The sequence below is a fragment of the Sarcophilus harrisii genome, chromosome 5 (assembly GCF_902635505.1).
Source record: "Sarcophilus harrisii chromosome 5, mSarHar1.11, whole genome shotgun sequence".
Lineage (NCBI taxonomy): Eukaryota > Metazoa > Chordata > Mammalia > Dasyuromorphia > Dasyuridae > Sarcophilus > Sarcophilus harrisii.
Genome location: NC_045430.1, coordinates 71,860,230 through 71,875,766, shown reverse-complemented (window position 1 = coordinate 71,875,766; position 15,537 = coordinate 71,860,230). Strand labels below are relative to the sequence as shown.

General features: G+C 33.7%; 1 protein-coding gene across 1 annotated transcript in view; it reads left to right on the top strand.

The window, feature by feature from the left end:
• The window catches only part of CAND1 (cullin associated and neddylation dissociated 1), a 47,742-nt gene extending 33,192 nt beyond the window's left edge, over positions 1–14,550 (top strand). Inside the window, exons 8-15 of the mRNA XM_031940833.1 lie at positions 490–782; positions 2,456–2,597; positions 3,029–4,522; positions 5,509–5,604; positions 6,896–7,065; positions 7,155–7,319; positions 10,000–10,107; positions 10,612–14,550. Of these exons, the coding sequence (XP_031796693.1) occupies positions 490–782; positions 2,456–2,597; positions 3,029–4,522; positions 5,509–5,604; positions 6,896–7,065; positions 7,155–7,319; positions 10,000–10,107; positions 10,612–10,836 (2,693 nt within the window). The 3' untranslated portion in view covers positions 10,837–14,550. The remainder of the gene's footprint in view (positions 1–489; positions 783–2,455; positions 2,598–3,028; positions 4,523–5,508; positions 5,605–6,895; positions 7,066–7,154; positions 7,320–9,999; positions 10,108–10,611) is intronic.
• The last annotated feature ends 987 nt before the right edge of the window (positions 14,551–15,537 follow it).

Sequence of the window (15,537 nt, the reverse complement as noted above, 5' to 3'; positions counted from 1 at the left end):
GTCGTCTAAAAGGATAAAGTTGTGAATTTGGATGATGGCAGTATTTATTGCAGGGATCTGTTGATTATGTGTGAGAAACAAATGACCATAAAGTGAGCTGGTGCTAAGGTGATCATATATTTTGTTTAATAGGACAGGGAAGTAAGAATGTGATCTCAGGATGATATCCATACAAACTAAATGATACCATAAAACATTAGGGGAATGCATATTAATACATTGGAGAATTCTCTGGAATTCAGACTGTCAGAAAAAAAAGGTTTCTGTGCATATAAACAATTAGGTTTTGTAAAAGTAGATTTAAAAAGTAGGTTTACTTAGATATTGCTTTGTGTATCTTTTAGGTATTGGTTATTTAATTAAGTTTGTTATATAAATGCTGGACAAATTTATGGCAACTAACAATACCTGTTTTCCATTGTGAAGATTGCAGTTCATTTTCTTACTAAAACTTGTGTATTTTTCTTAATCTATTTTTTAAAAAAACAGGGAGTGATGATGAATACAGTGATGATGATGACATGAGTTGGAAAGTGAGACGTGCAGGAGCTAAATGCTTAGATGCTGTAGTTAGCACACGGCATGAAATGCTTCCAGAATTCTACAAAACTGTGTCTCCAGCCTTGATAGCCAGATTTAAAGAACGTGAAGAGAATGTAAAAGCAGATGTGTTCCATGCATATCTTTCCCTTTTGAAGCAAACACGCCCTGTGCAGAGTTGGCTTTGTGATCCTGATGCAATGGAACAAGGAGAGACACCTTTGACAATGCTTCAGAGTCAGGTTGGTTAAAAAATTAAGTTTTAGAAAGACTTTGGTTGTCATTAAATGTTCTTTTAATTATCACATTTATATACATATAAATTCATATTGTCCAGAAAAAACTGGTTTACTAATGCTATAGAAAATTTTAATGGTATTGTGAATCAAGAGTCTTCTATTTCTATCATAATATGAATGTATTCTGCCCACGTGACCACATCAAAAATATTTTACAGAAAATTTTATGTTGCTTTAGACATGTTGGCTTTTCACCTACTTATTAGTTTAATGCAGAAGAATAAAGTTTAAGTGATCAATAATAGTTTTAATTTTCCTGTTTAAATTTCAGTTGACTATTACAGTGTATTAGGAATTCCTAGCATTGTCCATATAATTTAAAAATTATAAATTTTTTTTTAGGGTACATAAATGTTTTAACATTGAACTCATTGAAAAATACACCAGGGAAGCAAACAGTTTTAAAATTAAAGTGATGTGATACATTTGATAGTACAAATAAAATTGGGATTTGAAAACTTTCACCTTCAATGTTGTACCCTTAAATGGTTTAGTAAAGTCCCAGAGAATGCCTGGTGGACACATTAACCAGTATTACACAGAGGCAAGATCTAAACTCGGGATTTCTGATTTCCAAGTCTAGCTTGAAACTTGGTTGCTATTTTTAGGGGATACAAATATAACTATATCTTTCTCCTGAAATCAGAAGTAATTCTGATAGTTTTTCAGAGAACTGGGGAGAGATGGCTTGTTCACACCCTTTTCTTGTTATTGTGCATTTTGCCTGATGGGTTGTATTATTGTTTTTAAGAAGTTTTTAAAAACTTAGTTACCTAGCTGTTCACAATGAACATTTGCTAATGGATCCTATTTTAGACCACTAGCTGGTATCTATAAACTGAGAAGAAGAAAAATGACAAATATTCTTGGGTTGGATTTCATCTGTCAGCATTTAGGGTTGAGGAAGGGGGGTTAGGTTGTTTGAATGAATAGTTTTTATTTCATTGGCACAGTACCTACAGGGTGGAGCCAAAAGTAAAGATTTGTGTGTTACTTTTAGAAAATTAGGTGACCAGAAATAGTCTTTTCTTCACCCATATTTGTCAGTGCCACTATTATTCAAAATATTCTGCTAGAGCAGTCTCCTGTTAAAATTGTGAATTCCAAGGGTAAGGTCATTGTTCTTTTAACCATATTTCTTTTGTTCTTTTGAATTGTTTAAAAATGATGTTTAAGGGGCAGCTAAGTGGCTCAGGGGATACAACACCAGCCCTGAAGTCAGGAGGACCTAAGTTCAAAGGTGGTCTCAAACATTTAAACACTTCCTAACTGTGTGATCCTGGACAAGTCACTTAACCCTAAATGCCTCAGGAAAAAAAAAGTTTAAAAATGATTAGCAGCTTTGATAATTTTGAGAGATTTTAGTTTCTCAGTTGATTAGTTTTTGTTCTTGTACAGAAATTAATTAGTCAAGAATTTTAACGTAAGAAAAATTAACTTCCCTATAAAACGAGCCAATACTAGATAAATAATTTTAGCTGAAGAAACAAATGTATTTTGGCTTGCATGTTTCTCTTTTCCCTAGTAATTTGTGATAATTACACTGAGGAAATCTCAGTGACTAAACATAGGTAATGGTGTGTGTGTTTTTTTGGTTTTTTTTTTAATAATTACAGGTTCCCAACATTGTTAAAGCTCTTCACAAACAGATGAAGGAGAAAAGTGTGAAGACTCGACAGTGTTGTTTTAACATGTTAACTGAGCTGGTAAATGTATTACCTGGGGCCCTCACACAGCACATTCCTGTACTTGTACCAGGTAGGAAAAATAACAAAGAGTTGATGTTAGAAGCTATGGTTTTTATTACAAATTTAATCTCTTTCTTTAGTTTTAAAGTATTTCCTCAAAATGAAAAGTTTTAAAAAAACTCCAAAAACACAAATTTAGTTGTAACTATTAAATTACTTTCTATAACTTTAGTTTCTTAACTGACTGTTGTGAATATAGTAATTTGTTTTTAAGAAAAATTGGATTGATATATAACTGAAGTGGAAAAAACTTAGTTTTTATTTTTATCTTTGTTTATAGGTATTTTGTACAAAATATAATTAGGGAATAATTTTGGAAGAAATTTGAACAATTCAATCCAATTTGAACAATTCAGATCTCTCTTAATTTCCCCTTTCCCCCTTTCTTTCAACCCCCAATTGCATTATAATGATTCTGGATTTCCTTTGTTAATGTTTTAGGGATCATTTTCTCACTGAATGACAAATCCAGCTCATCTAATCTGAAGATAGATGCTTTGTCATGCCTGTATGTAATCCTCTGTAACCATTCTCCTCAAGTCTTCCATCCTCATGTTCAGGCATTGGTTCCTCCAGTGGTGGCTTGTGTTGGTGATCCATTCTACAAGATCACATCTGAAGCACTTCTTGTTACCCAGCAGCTTGTCAAAGTTATTCGTCCTTTAGATCAACCTTCTTCATTTGATGCAACTCCCTACATTAAAGATTTATTTACCTGTACCATCAAACGGTTAAAAGCAGCTGACATTGATCAGGAAGTCAAAGAGAGGGCTATCTCCTGTATGGGACAAATCATTTGCAGTCTTGGAGACAATCTAGGTAGTGATCTGCCTAGTACACTTCAGATTTTCTTGGAGAGACTAAAGAATGAAATTACCCGGTTAACAACAGTGAAAGCTTTGACACTGATTGCTGGGTCCCCCTTGAAGATAGATTTAAGACCTGTGCTTGGAGAAGGGGTACCTATTCTTGCCTCTTTTCTTAGGAAAAACCAGCGAGCTTTGAAACTGGGTACCCTTTCAGCTTTAGACATCCTAATTAAAAACTATAGTGACAGCTTGACAGCTGCCATGATTGATGCTGTTCTGGATGAGCTTCCACCTCTTATCAGTGAAAGTGATATGCATGTATCACAGATGGCTATCAGCTTTCTGACTACACTTGCTAAAGTGTACCCCTCTTCCCTTTCAAAGATAAGCGGGTCCATACTTAATGAACTTATCGGGCTTGTGAGATCACCTTTGCTGCAGGGAGGAGCACTAAGCGCCATGTTAGAATTTTTCCAAGCTTTGGTTGTAACTGGAACAAATAATTTAGGGTACATGGATTTGTTACGCATGTTGACAGGCCCAGTTTATGCTCAAAGCACAGCACTTACTCACAAGCAGTCTTATTATTCCATTGCCAAATGTGTAGCTGCCCTTACTCGAGCATGTCCTAAAGAGGGGCCAGCTGTAGTAGGTCAGTTTATTCAAGACGTCAAGAACTCAAGGTCAACTGATTCCATTCGTCTCTTAGCTCTACTTTCTCTTGGAGAAGTTGGACATCACATTGACTTAAGTGGTCAACTTGAACTTAAATCTGTAATATTAGAAGCCTTCTCATCTCCTAGTGAAGAAGTCAAATCAGCAGCATCCTATGCATTAGGTAGCATTAGTGTTGGCAATCTTCCTGAATATCTACCATTTGTCTTACAAGAAATAACCAGTCAGCCTAAGAGGCAGTATCTTCTACTTCATTCCTTGAAGGAAATTATTAGCTCTGCATCAGTGGTGGGCCTTAAACCTTATGTTGAGAACATCTGGACCTTACTGCTGAAACACTGTGAGTGTGCAGAAGAAGGAACCAGAAACGTTGTTGCTGAATGCTTGGGTAAACTAACTTTAATTGATCCAGAAACTCTGCTTCCGCGACTTAAAGGGTACTTAGTATCAGGTATGTACATAACTTTCTGAATAAAAAATATAACTTTTTCTATGAATAATTGTTAATTATTCTACATGTGAAATATTGTAATTAAATATTAAAGATTTTGGCATATATGCGAACTAGCTACTAAGAAATAGTAAGAGATATTTGACTAAATAAAATTTTAATTTATGAAGTTACCTAAATTTCTGATTTCAGTTTTTATTAATGAAAAAGATATCTAGTATTTAGCCATATGATGGCTAAATTTGTTTATATTTAATATATAAGAAGTACCTATATTATTTAGCATTGAATATTCCATTTTAATGCCATTTTCTCCACTTTCAAATAATATAGGTGTAGACAATATTAATCATCCATTGGAAGTAATATTATTTACTAGACTAACTTTTACTACTATTAAATATTTATGATTATAAAAACTTAAAGGTCTAACAGCCCAAAATAAAGTATTCATCTCTGAAATGAGTATCATTTATTGTGGTTGCTCAGATTTACATGAGTTCTTAACCCATTTAGACCAATAAAGATTGATGTAGGTGAAAATGCTCTTGACTACTTTAAAATCTTTAGGTAAGAAAAAATACTTAGACTGTGTCTGAGCAGTTATACAAATATTATCATTGATTTTCTTCTTTTAAAATTAAACTTAAAGGTTTACTAGCCAAGCTAAGGATATTTTTTCTGATTCATTCCCTTCCCTCCCTGCCCCAGTTTAGTTTTGTTTATTTAATAAAGTTGGAAATTTACTTTTAAATTTTTTTTTAGTTGTCTTGTTGTATACTGTAAAGTCATAGGACATTTTCCATGTTATAAATTAATAAACTAGTCTTCATTGTCCTAAGAATAACTCCCTCACCTCCCCAAATGTCATTCTATACCAGATAACAACTTGAAGAAATAGAAAGTTTGTTAACTATGTCATATTGAAAATAGTTGTGATAATTTTTAGTGTTTTTATAATGATAAACAATTTTTTTTTTAATCAGGCTCATCTTATGCTCGAAGTTCAGTGGTTACGGCTGTGAAGTTTACTATTTCTGACCATCCACAACCCATAGATCCATTATTAAAGAATTGCATAGGTAAGTGTAGGGCAGGGATTCTCTCTTTGATTAACTTAGTTTTTGAAACTGTTTGGAACTACTTGATAACTTGTTCCAGAGTCACATAAGTAGTATCATAGTTAAGATTACAACCTGGCCTAATCTTCCAGCATCCAGTTTCAGAGTCCATACTCTATGTAGTGTAGTGGGTCTAAAATTAAATTAATAAACTTGAAATTTTCTTCTTTCTACTCGCCACAAAACTATCCAGTTTTTTAATTGAAGAGGAAACAAGAGAAAATAGGATTCTTCCATTGTTTATCTTATGGAAGAGCATCTACTCTCTTGGTAAAGGAGTATGAACTATAAGTATAGAATTGCATTGTTGGTCAATTTTCTGTCAGTATTTACTAAACCAAAGAGTTAGTTACTCTTTAGAGATGAATGAGTAATTTACCTGTGCTCTGAGAGACACATAGATTTGACATTATGCATAGTATGGGCTTTTTAATTTGTTATTGAGAAATCTGGTTTCTAATCTCAGTTGTGATATGATGTGGCCTTGTTCAAGACAAATGGAATTTCATTTCACATCCCATTTTTGGATTTGTCTAAAAGACTAAGATCCTTCAACTCTAAAATAATGTTTCTTTAAATGGTTGTTTCACTTGTATAAAAGACTGACAAATACTGTGTTCTTGTTTCTTTTTTTTTGTTAAAAGAGGAGAATCTTATGCAATTCAAGAACCTAATTAATATCTTTTCTGGATTTCATGCTTTTAATGGTTGATCTAGTTAATTTACCATCCATTTCCTGTCTTTTTAAAATTGATATTGTTTATTTTTGTTTTGTTATTGTTGTAATTGTAAAAAAGAAAAAAAAAAAGAAGCAAAATTGACCAGTAACACAGTTCTGTTCCGATATCTCAAACTTCTTTACCAAGAGAGGGGATGTTCTCTCATAGTCTCTTCTAGACTATCTTTTCTTCTAAATGCTGGTGGGAAGATTATTCTCAACTTCATATAGCTTGTGCTTTTTGACTCTTAACATTCGTTTGTTGGTCCATCTGTAAAGAGAGGTATAGAGAAGTGAAGTTGAATCTCCTTAGAGGGTGATTTCTGTGGGAGAGTATCAAGGGAATCCACTGTACATTTGTGGAGTGAAGCCCCTACATAGGAAATCTCTCAGCTTTCCATCTCTCCTCTAAACAGTCTCTTGGATATAAAGTGCAGGAAGAGTAATAAAAAGGAAACACATTAGCAAATAGGAAGTAATTGTGAAGTTTTTAGATTTGATTGGTTTTTACATGGCCTCTTTCATTAATTATAGGTGACTTCTTAAAAACTTTAGAAGACCCTGACTTGAATGTAAGACGGGTAGCCCTGGTAACATTTAATTCAGCAGCACATAATAAACCATCCTTAATAAGGGATCTTTTAGATACTGTTCTTCCACATCTTTACAATGAGACAAAAGTTAGAAAGGAGCTTATAAGAGAGGTAAGTTAAATTATATTTAAATAAACTTGCTTAAGTTTACTGTTTTGAGCATTCACACATGTACTCAAATCTTCTGTCTTAATTAACAGGTAGAAATGGGACCATTTAAGCATACCGTTGATGATGGCCTGGATATAAGAAAGGCAGCTTTTGAGTGTATGTATACACTTCTAGACAGTTGTCTCGATAGATTAGATATCTTTGAATTCTTAAACCACGTTGAAGATGGTTTGAAGGACCATTATGATATTAAGGTGAGATTTTCTTATAAAATGTCTTACAGGAAATTTTTGAGAATTAGTAAAATGACTTAATAAAATATATGCTAGTAATTTAATGGAAAATTAGAATTATTAGTGACAGTTGCTATATAAGTGTTAATACAACTGCATATGTAGTCATAGCATTCTGTTCATAGATAGTGTATAGTAATAACAGATATGTGACTAGTAGTTTTGTTTTAGAGAATGTGAACTATTATTGTTTTCATTATAGAAGAGATTAATTGGGGGGTAGGGGAACAGGATTTCAAGAATTTGCACTGGACCACAAATAACACTTTACTGAGGTATCACTGTGTTACTGATGACATTTCCTTTCTCAGTATAGACATTTATCATATTTTCTGTAGAGCAAATTTCCCACATCACTGCAGTTTATAGTGATCTTCCCCTGTTTGAATTAGTATAATAGTATATGTTGGGGTGTACAGATGTTCAGGGAATACTAGTTTCTCCTGGTGTAAGGGTTGCTTTCCACCTCTGTTGTTTACTCAATTCACACTCTTACCTCTGACTCCAAAAAAACTATAGCATGTGCAGTGGCCATATCCTGGCAAACCATTTCAGCAGATTAACTAAGCTGGTTAGGCGTAACTGTGGGGACATGAGACATCCGTGAGTTAGTGGAGTGTGTGTGTGTGAAGACTTCCCTGATGGAATGCGTAGAAAAGAATAATTTGTTCTAATTGCCATCAAGGTGGCAGAAGCAATGGTCATAGAGTGCTTAAAGCTTGGTCATTGAAGATTATCCACTGCATCCCAGGCCATCACTGGTCACCTTGATTTTTGTCTTGCCCCTTGGACTTGAGGAACTGTGCCGGGGGGTAGGGGAGGAAGAGACTGATGACTTCATGTAATTCTGCTTCATTTAAATCCAATTTATACATGAGTCAAAAGACATTATCCATATCATTGTTACCTACCTCAAAATCCTGTGGTGACAAACAAGTGCCAGTACGCCAGGTGTGAATATGCTAAGAAATGTAGTCACAACCCTGCATGCAGGTGGCTCAGGCCATAGATCATTACTGAACTGAAGCAGCAGTGGATTTGGCAGTCCTGAGTGGCCATTTTAAAGAACCACACTGCTCACCTCCTCATATGAAGAAGGGGCTAGAAAAGGTACTCTAAAGGTTGTCTGTTTCATTCAGGGTTGGGTTATTTACTCTGCAGTTAAAACATAAAAAATACAAAAACTTTTTCATGTTCCCATGCTTTTTAGAATTAATATTTTCAGTGATATTGTTGAAAATTTTCGATATAAATGGCATCAAGCAGCTACAGTACTGACAGTAAATTATTTAACTTGAGAGAGCTACAAGCCAAGACTAAAGTAGAGGAAAACTTGATGTGTTTTGATGATTGTGAGCTTTGGATTTGATTGGGAAACATGGGAGATATTGGAATGGGACCACCCAGCGTGGTGTGCCAGCATCAAAGAAGGCTCTGTACTCTAAGCAAAGTAGATATAGTGGCTTACAAGAGACATGAGATACACAAATTTAGAGACATCCGTTCCAAATGTTCTTAGGGACTATTTGTGGCTGACCTGTGGTAGAGCCTTTTGACTTTGTATTAGTCTGCTCAACCAGTCAGACACATTTTTCCATGACTAACATAGTGATGTCATTTTGTGTCTATTCGAGCATGAAGGACAACTAACCAATTAGTATTGGCTGTATCATTCCATTCATTTGGCATTTTACATTATATCTTGTGTTAATTGTCTGTGCATCCTAAGTTGTATCTAATCTTTAGTCTTTAAGGGCCCAGATTTTTATTTATTTGGTGCCTTACCATAGATTCCATGAACATAATAGATACTCACTCTTTAAATGTTGATGTCAGAAATGTTGACTATTTTCATTAGATGTGATTTTGAAGAAGCCAAGTTCATTTCTGTTACTGATGATGCTATATATGTGAAAGAGGTGAATAGTTTTGCACATATATCTCTAATTAGTATTAAAAATTATCAGAATTTGTCTCTGATTAACTTTTATATGACTTAAAGTATTGGCAATGATTAAAAAAACCTAATTTAAAAGTATTTAGGAAAAGAAAAAAAGAATGTCTTTGATCCATAATTAAAGTGCTTAGTTTAAGAGCATATGTTTAGTCATTTTAATATAAACTACTAGAGAAAAAAATAGGTAATTTTAATGGTAATGATTCCCAACCCAAATGGACAGTAGTTAAAGAAAACTAAATGATCTTTCCAATATTTAGCAATGCTTACATAATTGATTGAAAAACTAGGTCCTAGGATCAAATTATTAGTAGAGTAGGGATGTATGTTTCTTATTTGCTATATTCAGTTAGGGTCTTAAGTTAACTGGGCAAGAAACCTTCAAATTATTTACCTCTCACTATGTATTCAGTAGAAAAGGGAAATCCTCTGCCTAAGGCCTGATGGGTCATTGTTTACAAATTGAGACCCATAGGAAAAAAGAAAAAGGTTTTGGACAACTATGGTCTGCATATTTTTCTATTCTTATGTCAACTAGAAACACAAGAAGAATAGTTGTAATATTTATTATTAAGGATTGTACTTAATATCTAGTCACTTTTAAGTTCAGCCCTGGGATAATATAATTTTATATTCAGAAAATTATACTGAACTCAACTTTTGTCTATTTTTTGTTTTTAACAGATGCTTACATTTTTAATGTTGGTAAGACTGTCTACCCTTTGTCCAAGTGCAGTACTGCAGAGATTGGACCGACTTGTTGAGCCTTTACGTGCCACATGTACAACCAAGGTAAATGTGGAAGAGAGGTGATTTTAGTTAAACTTGATGATGATTTTAGGCTTTTAAATTTTCCAAATTTATTGAAGATAGGAATATCTAATTATTAGAACAGACTTCAGATTTCCTTATCAAGTTGAGTCTTAAAATGTTATTCATTAAATGAGTGAATGAATGAATTTATTCAGCATTCATTTTGTGCCATGCATTATACTAACCATCTGGAGTCTGGGGGGAAAAAAAAGAGGCAAACTCCTTACTCTCAGGAAACTTATACTCTAATTGGGGGAGACAGTATGTGAAAGCAAGTTCATCCGCAGGGGGCACGGAAAGGCCCTGAGCCCTTGGTTGGCAACATTAATATGTCAGATGACAGAACTGAAGCAGGGCAGAGGAGTGTGGCAAATGGTAAGGCCTGGAGTCTGGAATTTTATAAACCATCCAAAAGATATATTTATATATTGAATCTGAAGGAATTAATTGTGTATAACTTCTTTTCTTTGTTCTCTGGTGTAGGTAAAGGCAAACTCAGTGAAGCAGGAATTTGAAAAACAAGATGAGCTAAAGCGATCTGCCATGAGGGCGGTAGCAGCGCTTCTAACCATTCCAGAAGCGGAGAAGAGTCCGCTAATGAGTGAATTCCAGTCACAAATCAGCTCTAATCCAGAGCTGGCAGCCATCTTTGAAAGTATCCAGAAAGATTCATCATCTACTAACTTGGAATCAATGGACACTAGTTAAATGTTTGTTCAATATGGGGACCATTACATTGAACGATGCACTGAATTGACAGGTTAATCATAAGAAATGGAAAGAGAAGTATCTAAAACTTCACAATGTTCCACTTTTATTTTCTTTCATGGAGACAGTTTGGCTTTCTTCCATTGTTGCTTTTGTAGCTTTTATTTCAAAAATATGTATTTCCATAATCCAAAGGTTGTACAACTACTAATGTTTTAGTGGTTTGAGCCACATTTAAAATGGAAATAAAGTTAGAATTTATGGAGTATGGAATTAGGTTCCAGTATCCATTTGCCCTGTAATGTTTAGGATTAAAATGTTAAAATTTTGTGACCATGAATTTTCTTTCTTTTATAACTCCTTCTTTTACTGTTTTAAAACAAAATCAGAAAAGCCTCAAGACAAATACCATGTTTTTGTATAACTTTTATTGTTTTTGTTTCAACAATATAAATTTATTTCTTTTGGCTGGCAGATAAGAATTTCTGTGTAAGATTTATTATACCGCAGAAGGTTTTGGTATTTTAGGGGGGAAAAATAAGACAAGAGAATCTTTTTTTTTTTTTTTTTTTTTTTTTTTTTAAAGTATGGGGATTAACAAATAACCCCTGTTGTACACACTAATTTTGCATGAGCAAGTTTACAAATATATATTGTCTGTAAAACAGCATGTGCAGTTTATTCATAATACAAGTTAAATAAGTATTGTATCAGTGCAATTTTCAGATATTTATTTTTGCACAGACAATTCTGGAGAGAGGATTAAATTGGTTTTCTTAATGTCATTTTGAGAGAAACTTCAGATTTTTCAACAAATCAAGTTCTTATTCTCTTAATCTTTTGCTAATTTGCTCCCCCTCAATACTGTTTACTTTCTTATTTTAAATTTAAATATTTAAGTATTCAGTTTTTTTCATAATCTATTTTGTTTTCCCACCTAGAAATTCTTAAGCCATATTCTTCATCTTTTTGGGTCTCTCTATATACATTAAGAAATTTTATTTTAAAGTAATTTTGTATCAGGTTACCAGGGCTTGTTAGCTAATAGTTTGTTTGGGTTTTTTTCCTCCTTTATGGAGTGTAAACTGTTTTTGGAAAGCATTAATTGCTTTTCCTCAATATAGGATTTGTACTGGGGGAAGAAAAAATTCTTGTCTAGCAACTCCTTAGTTGACTAATTTTAAACACATACTTAAGCAGTCTTCATTTCACACTGTAGCCTCTTCCCTACAATGTGTGGTGCTTGTATAACATAAAACTGACTTCTGAAAATAAATGGCATCTCTTAACGCTCTTCAAATATAGGATTTTACATCTACTGAAAGAGGCAGCCATTATTAGATTCACCAAATGACCAGTTTTAATGGGAAGCAAAGATATTTGAAAACTGCACCCTTTGTTTTTGAAACTGTGAATTAGGATTATTTTTCCCTACTGTGTAATTTAACTGCTTTAAACATCTGCATATGCAGTAGTATTAATTAACAGCACATTGTAGTCATTAGGTATTAGCTTGATGCTCTGATTTGGGATTTTCAGATAATGCACAACACATTGCTCTTATTAAGGATGCAGACTAATACATTGCAGTGGAATCTTATGAAGTTGCTGCTATTTCTATACATGGCAGTTGATATTCTTATAATTTGCATAGATGTGTAATTAGAAATTTATTTAGAGATGTTAGTATATTATGTACTATGCATTATCAAGGTATAGATGTTGTGGATATATTTAAGTATTTGGTTTTCTGGTTTCACAATAAATTATAATACCGCAGGCTCTAGGACTGAATAGGAGATTGACATGCATGAATTTTTGTGGATGTCGTTGTTAATTACCTAAAGTTAAATCCAAGCATTTTCATATTAGATTTTTCTTTATTATTTAGGATTTCTTTTTTTAAAACTTTTGGAACACATGTTCTATTTTCTCGTGAGTCTTGCAGCCTGCTTTTTTCTTATATATCTGGAATTCTATTTTTTATTACCAGAGGGAATGGTTAATATTGCACTGAAATGACAAACAGACAACCTTCTTCTCCCTACTCTTGCTTCCAAATTTAAGTGCTATATCAGACTTCTGATTTAACTTAGTAACTGGAGAGCTAGTGTTATATGGATAAAAACATTAGTTAAAGATTCTAGGACTGACCCTGCCACTAATATTCATGTAACCAGGGGCACATCACTTTATTCTTACTGCCCTTTGGTTTCCTCATTATTACAGTAAATGGGAGTCTGGAAGAATCTGCCAGATCATTGTTAAGTACAGTCAGTGCTGTGTTCCATTTTTTTATTTCAGACATCTGTGATTCTGCCCTTGTGAGTACTTTTCCTGACATTGATTATGACCTTTCTGTGACTCAAAAATATTTGTTTTCTTCAGTAGTATCTTGCAGCGAAAATAGCCATCAGTTTGCAGCCAGCCTGATGATGAGCCTCTTGGATTTAGCAATGCTAGTCTTTGGTCACATAGCCCATCACTGATCCTGTACTTGAAGCCTTTCCATTTTGGTATAATGGTTACTAGAATCTGTGCTCTGTGTTGAGCCTTTGAAAAGCCTGCAGATACCCTTAGACCACAGTGAGACATTGAATTGCAACTTATAACAGTTCACGTTTTTCAGAGTATTTTGTGCAAACTTACAACACCTTTTAATGAATCCCGGGGCATATTCAGTATTCATCATTTGAGAAATTTTGTTGGAATTACAAAATCATAGTTCCTAATGATTACCTATTGCTGTTGCTTAGCTCCTCAAAGCAGGTAATGATTTGAAGATGAAATGGCTGAATCTATTAAAGAGGGAGATGTTCCCATCTCTTTCTTCCTTGAAATTACTGATATTTTATTGTTGGTTGTTTAAAAAGTTGTTAATGCTGGTAGAACTTTCAAGAGCTGACAAGCTTGTCCTAGCTCAACTTTTATAATAAAATAATTATAATTACATGAATTTAATGCTTAAGGGAACTTGGAAATTCTAGCCCATATCCTTTATTTATATATGTATATAAAAAAGACCCAAAGAGCATGTGACTTACCTAATAGAGACCTCTGTAGTCAGCTCTCAACAATCTTTCTCCCGAAGTTGACGATAAATTCATCAAGACAAATAATTGTAAGAGCTGAAAATGGCCACCTCATTTAGTTAAGCCTCTTTTCCTAATGCAGTGGTCTTTTATCTAATATGTGCTTAAACACTTTTAAAGGAGATTTTTTTGTGCTTAAGAAGGCCATTTATTTCCAAGTTGTGAGTACTTTGGTTTTTTAGAGAGTCATATCTTATATTGAGCTAAAATTTTGGAGCTAAAAGTCTTTGTTCTTTTTGGAAATACACAGAACATGTCTGAGTTTTTTGGTGACGGTCCTCAAAATATATTAAGACATCTATCTTGTGGCCTATATACAATGTCGTGTACCTATCTTCTTACCACCTCCCTTATCCCCCATTTTTTTTTTTTTAAAGGTTCAGCTGCCCCTAATTCCTTGAATTATTTCTGTGATGTGGTTTCAAGTCCTGGTTGCTGTCTTTTGGTCATGCTGTAGTTTGTTAATGTTAGCCTTTCATACCCAAAATTCTAAATATGGCCTAATCAGCATAAGATAAAATATTGGTCTTAATATTCTGTCTCTTTATGTATCCTAAAATGGCATTAGTTTATTTAACTCATTTAAGTTTGTTGTGAAGTAAAAAAAAACACTTAAAAATTAGTTTCTGTTGAGCTTTGCCTTTTCCTATTCTATGCTTATTTTCTTAATAGAAGTGTAAGACTTGATATTTATCCATAATCTTTTCTTTGTTAGATTTGGCTTATCTTTACAGTTACTCTGGAAATAAGATGTTGATTTTGTTCTTTAACATTAACTCTTACTTCTAGTTTCACATTATATGTATGTTTATTAAGCATGCCTTCTATATTATAATCTTCCTCTGATTTATTGAGAACATTGAGGAGATGAACCAGTGATAAATCCTAAGCATCTGAGAATTATTCTGTAAATATCATATAAAGATTTTATTTTTAAAAAGATGAACTAGAATGAAGAAAGCTTTTGCAGTACCACTTAATAGCACAGGTAGCCAGTTACTCATAAACAGTTTAAAAGATCATAGATTTTGAGCTGGAAGGGAGCAACTATGACTCTACCCCTTTATTTTTACAGACCGGGAAAGAATCGTACTGGAGGTTAAGTGACTTGCCTTTATTCCATGACTAATTATTTTGAGGCAGGATTTGAACTCGGGTCAATTAATTCTTAAGGCTTTCTTTCATGTTGCATGTTCTACTACATGCTTGGTTGTAGAAGTAGCTTTGTTAATTGTGTGAATTTTGCTTATAAGTTCTGCTTTACAGTAACTGTTCACCTGTTCCCTGGGAACAATAAAAATGGGACTATGTGAATATTGTAATTTAAAATAGACATGCATATATTTACACAGTCTTCACTAAGCACCCACAATTAGTGTCTAAAGCTTAAGTGAGCTGACTTGTAGTTCTCATCACTAGAAACATTGAAGCTGAGGCTAGAAGACCATTTATCTGAACGGTATGGATTGTATTCATGAGACAGATAGTAGAATTGAAATAGATGTTCTCTGTGGCATGTTCCAACTTGGGGATTTGGGATTCTATGCTACTTTGCCTTCTGGACATCCCTATCTAGACTTTTGATTCTGGGCAATGTTACTTAAGTGAA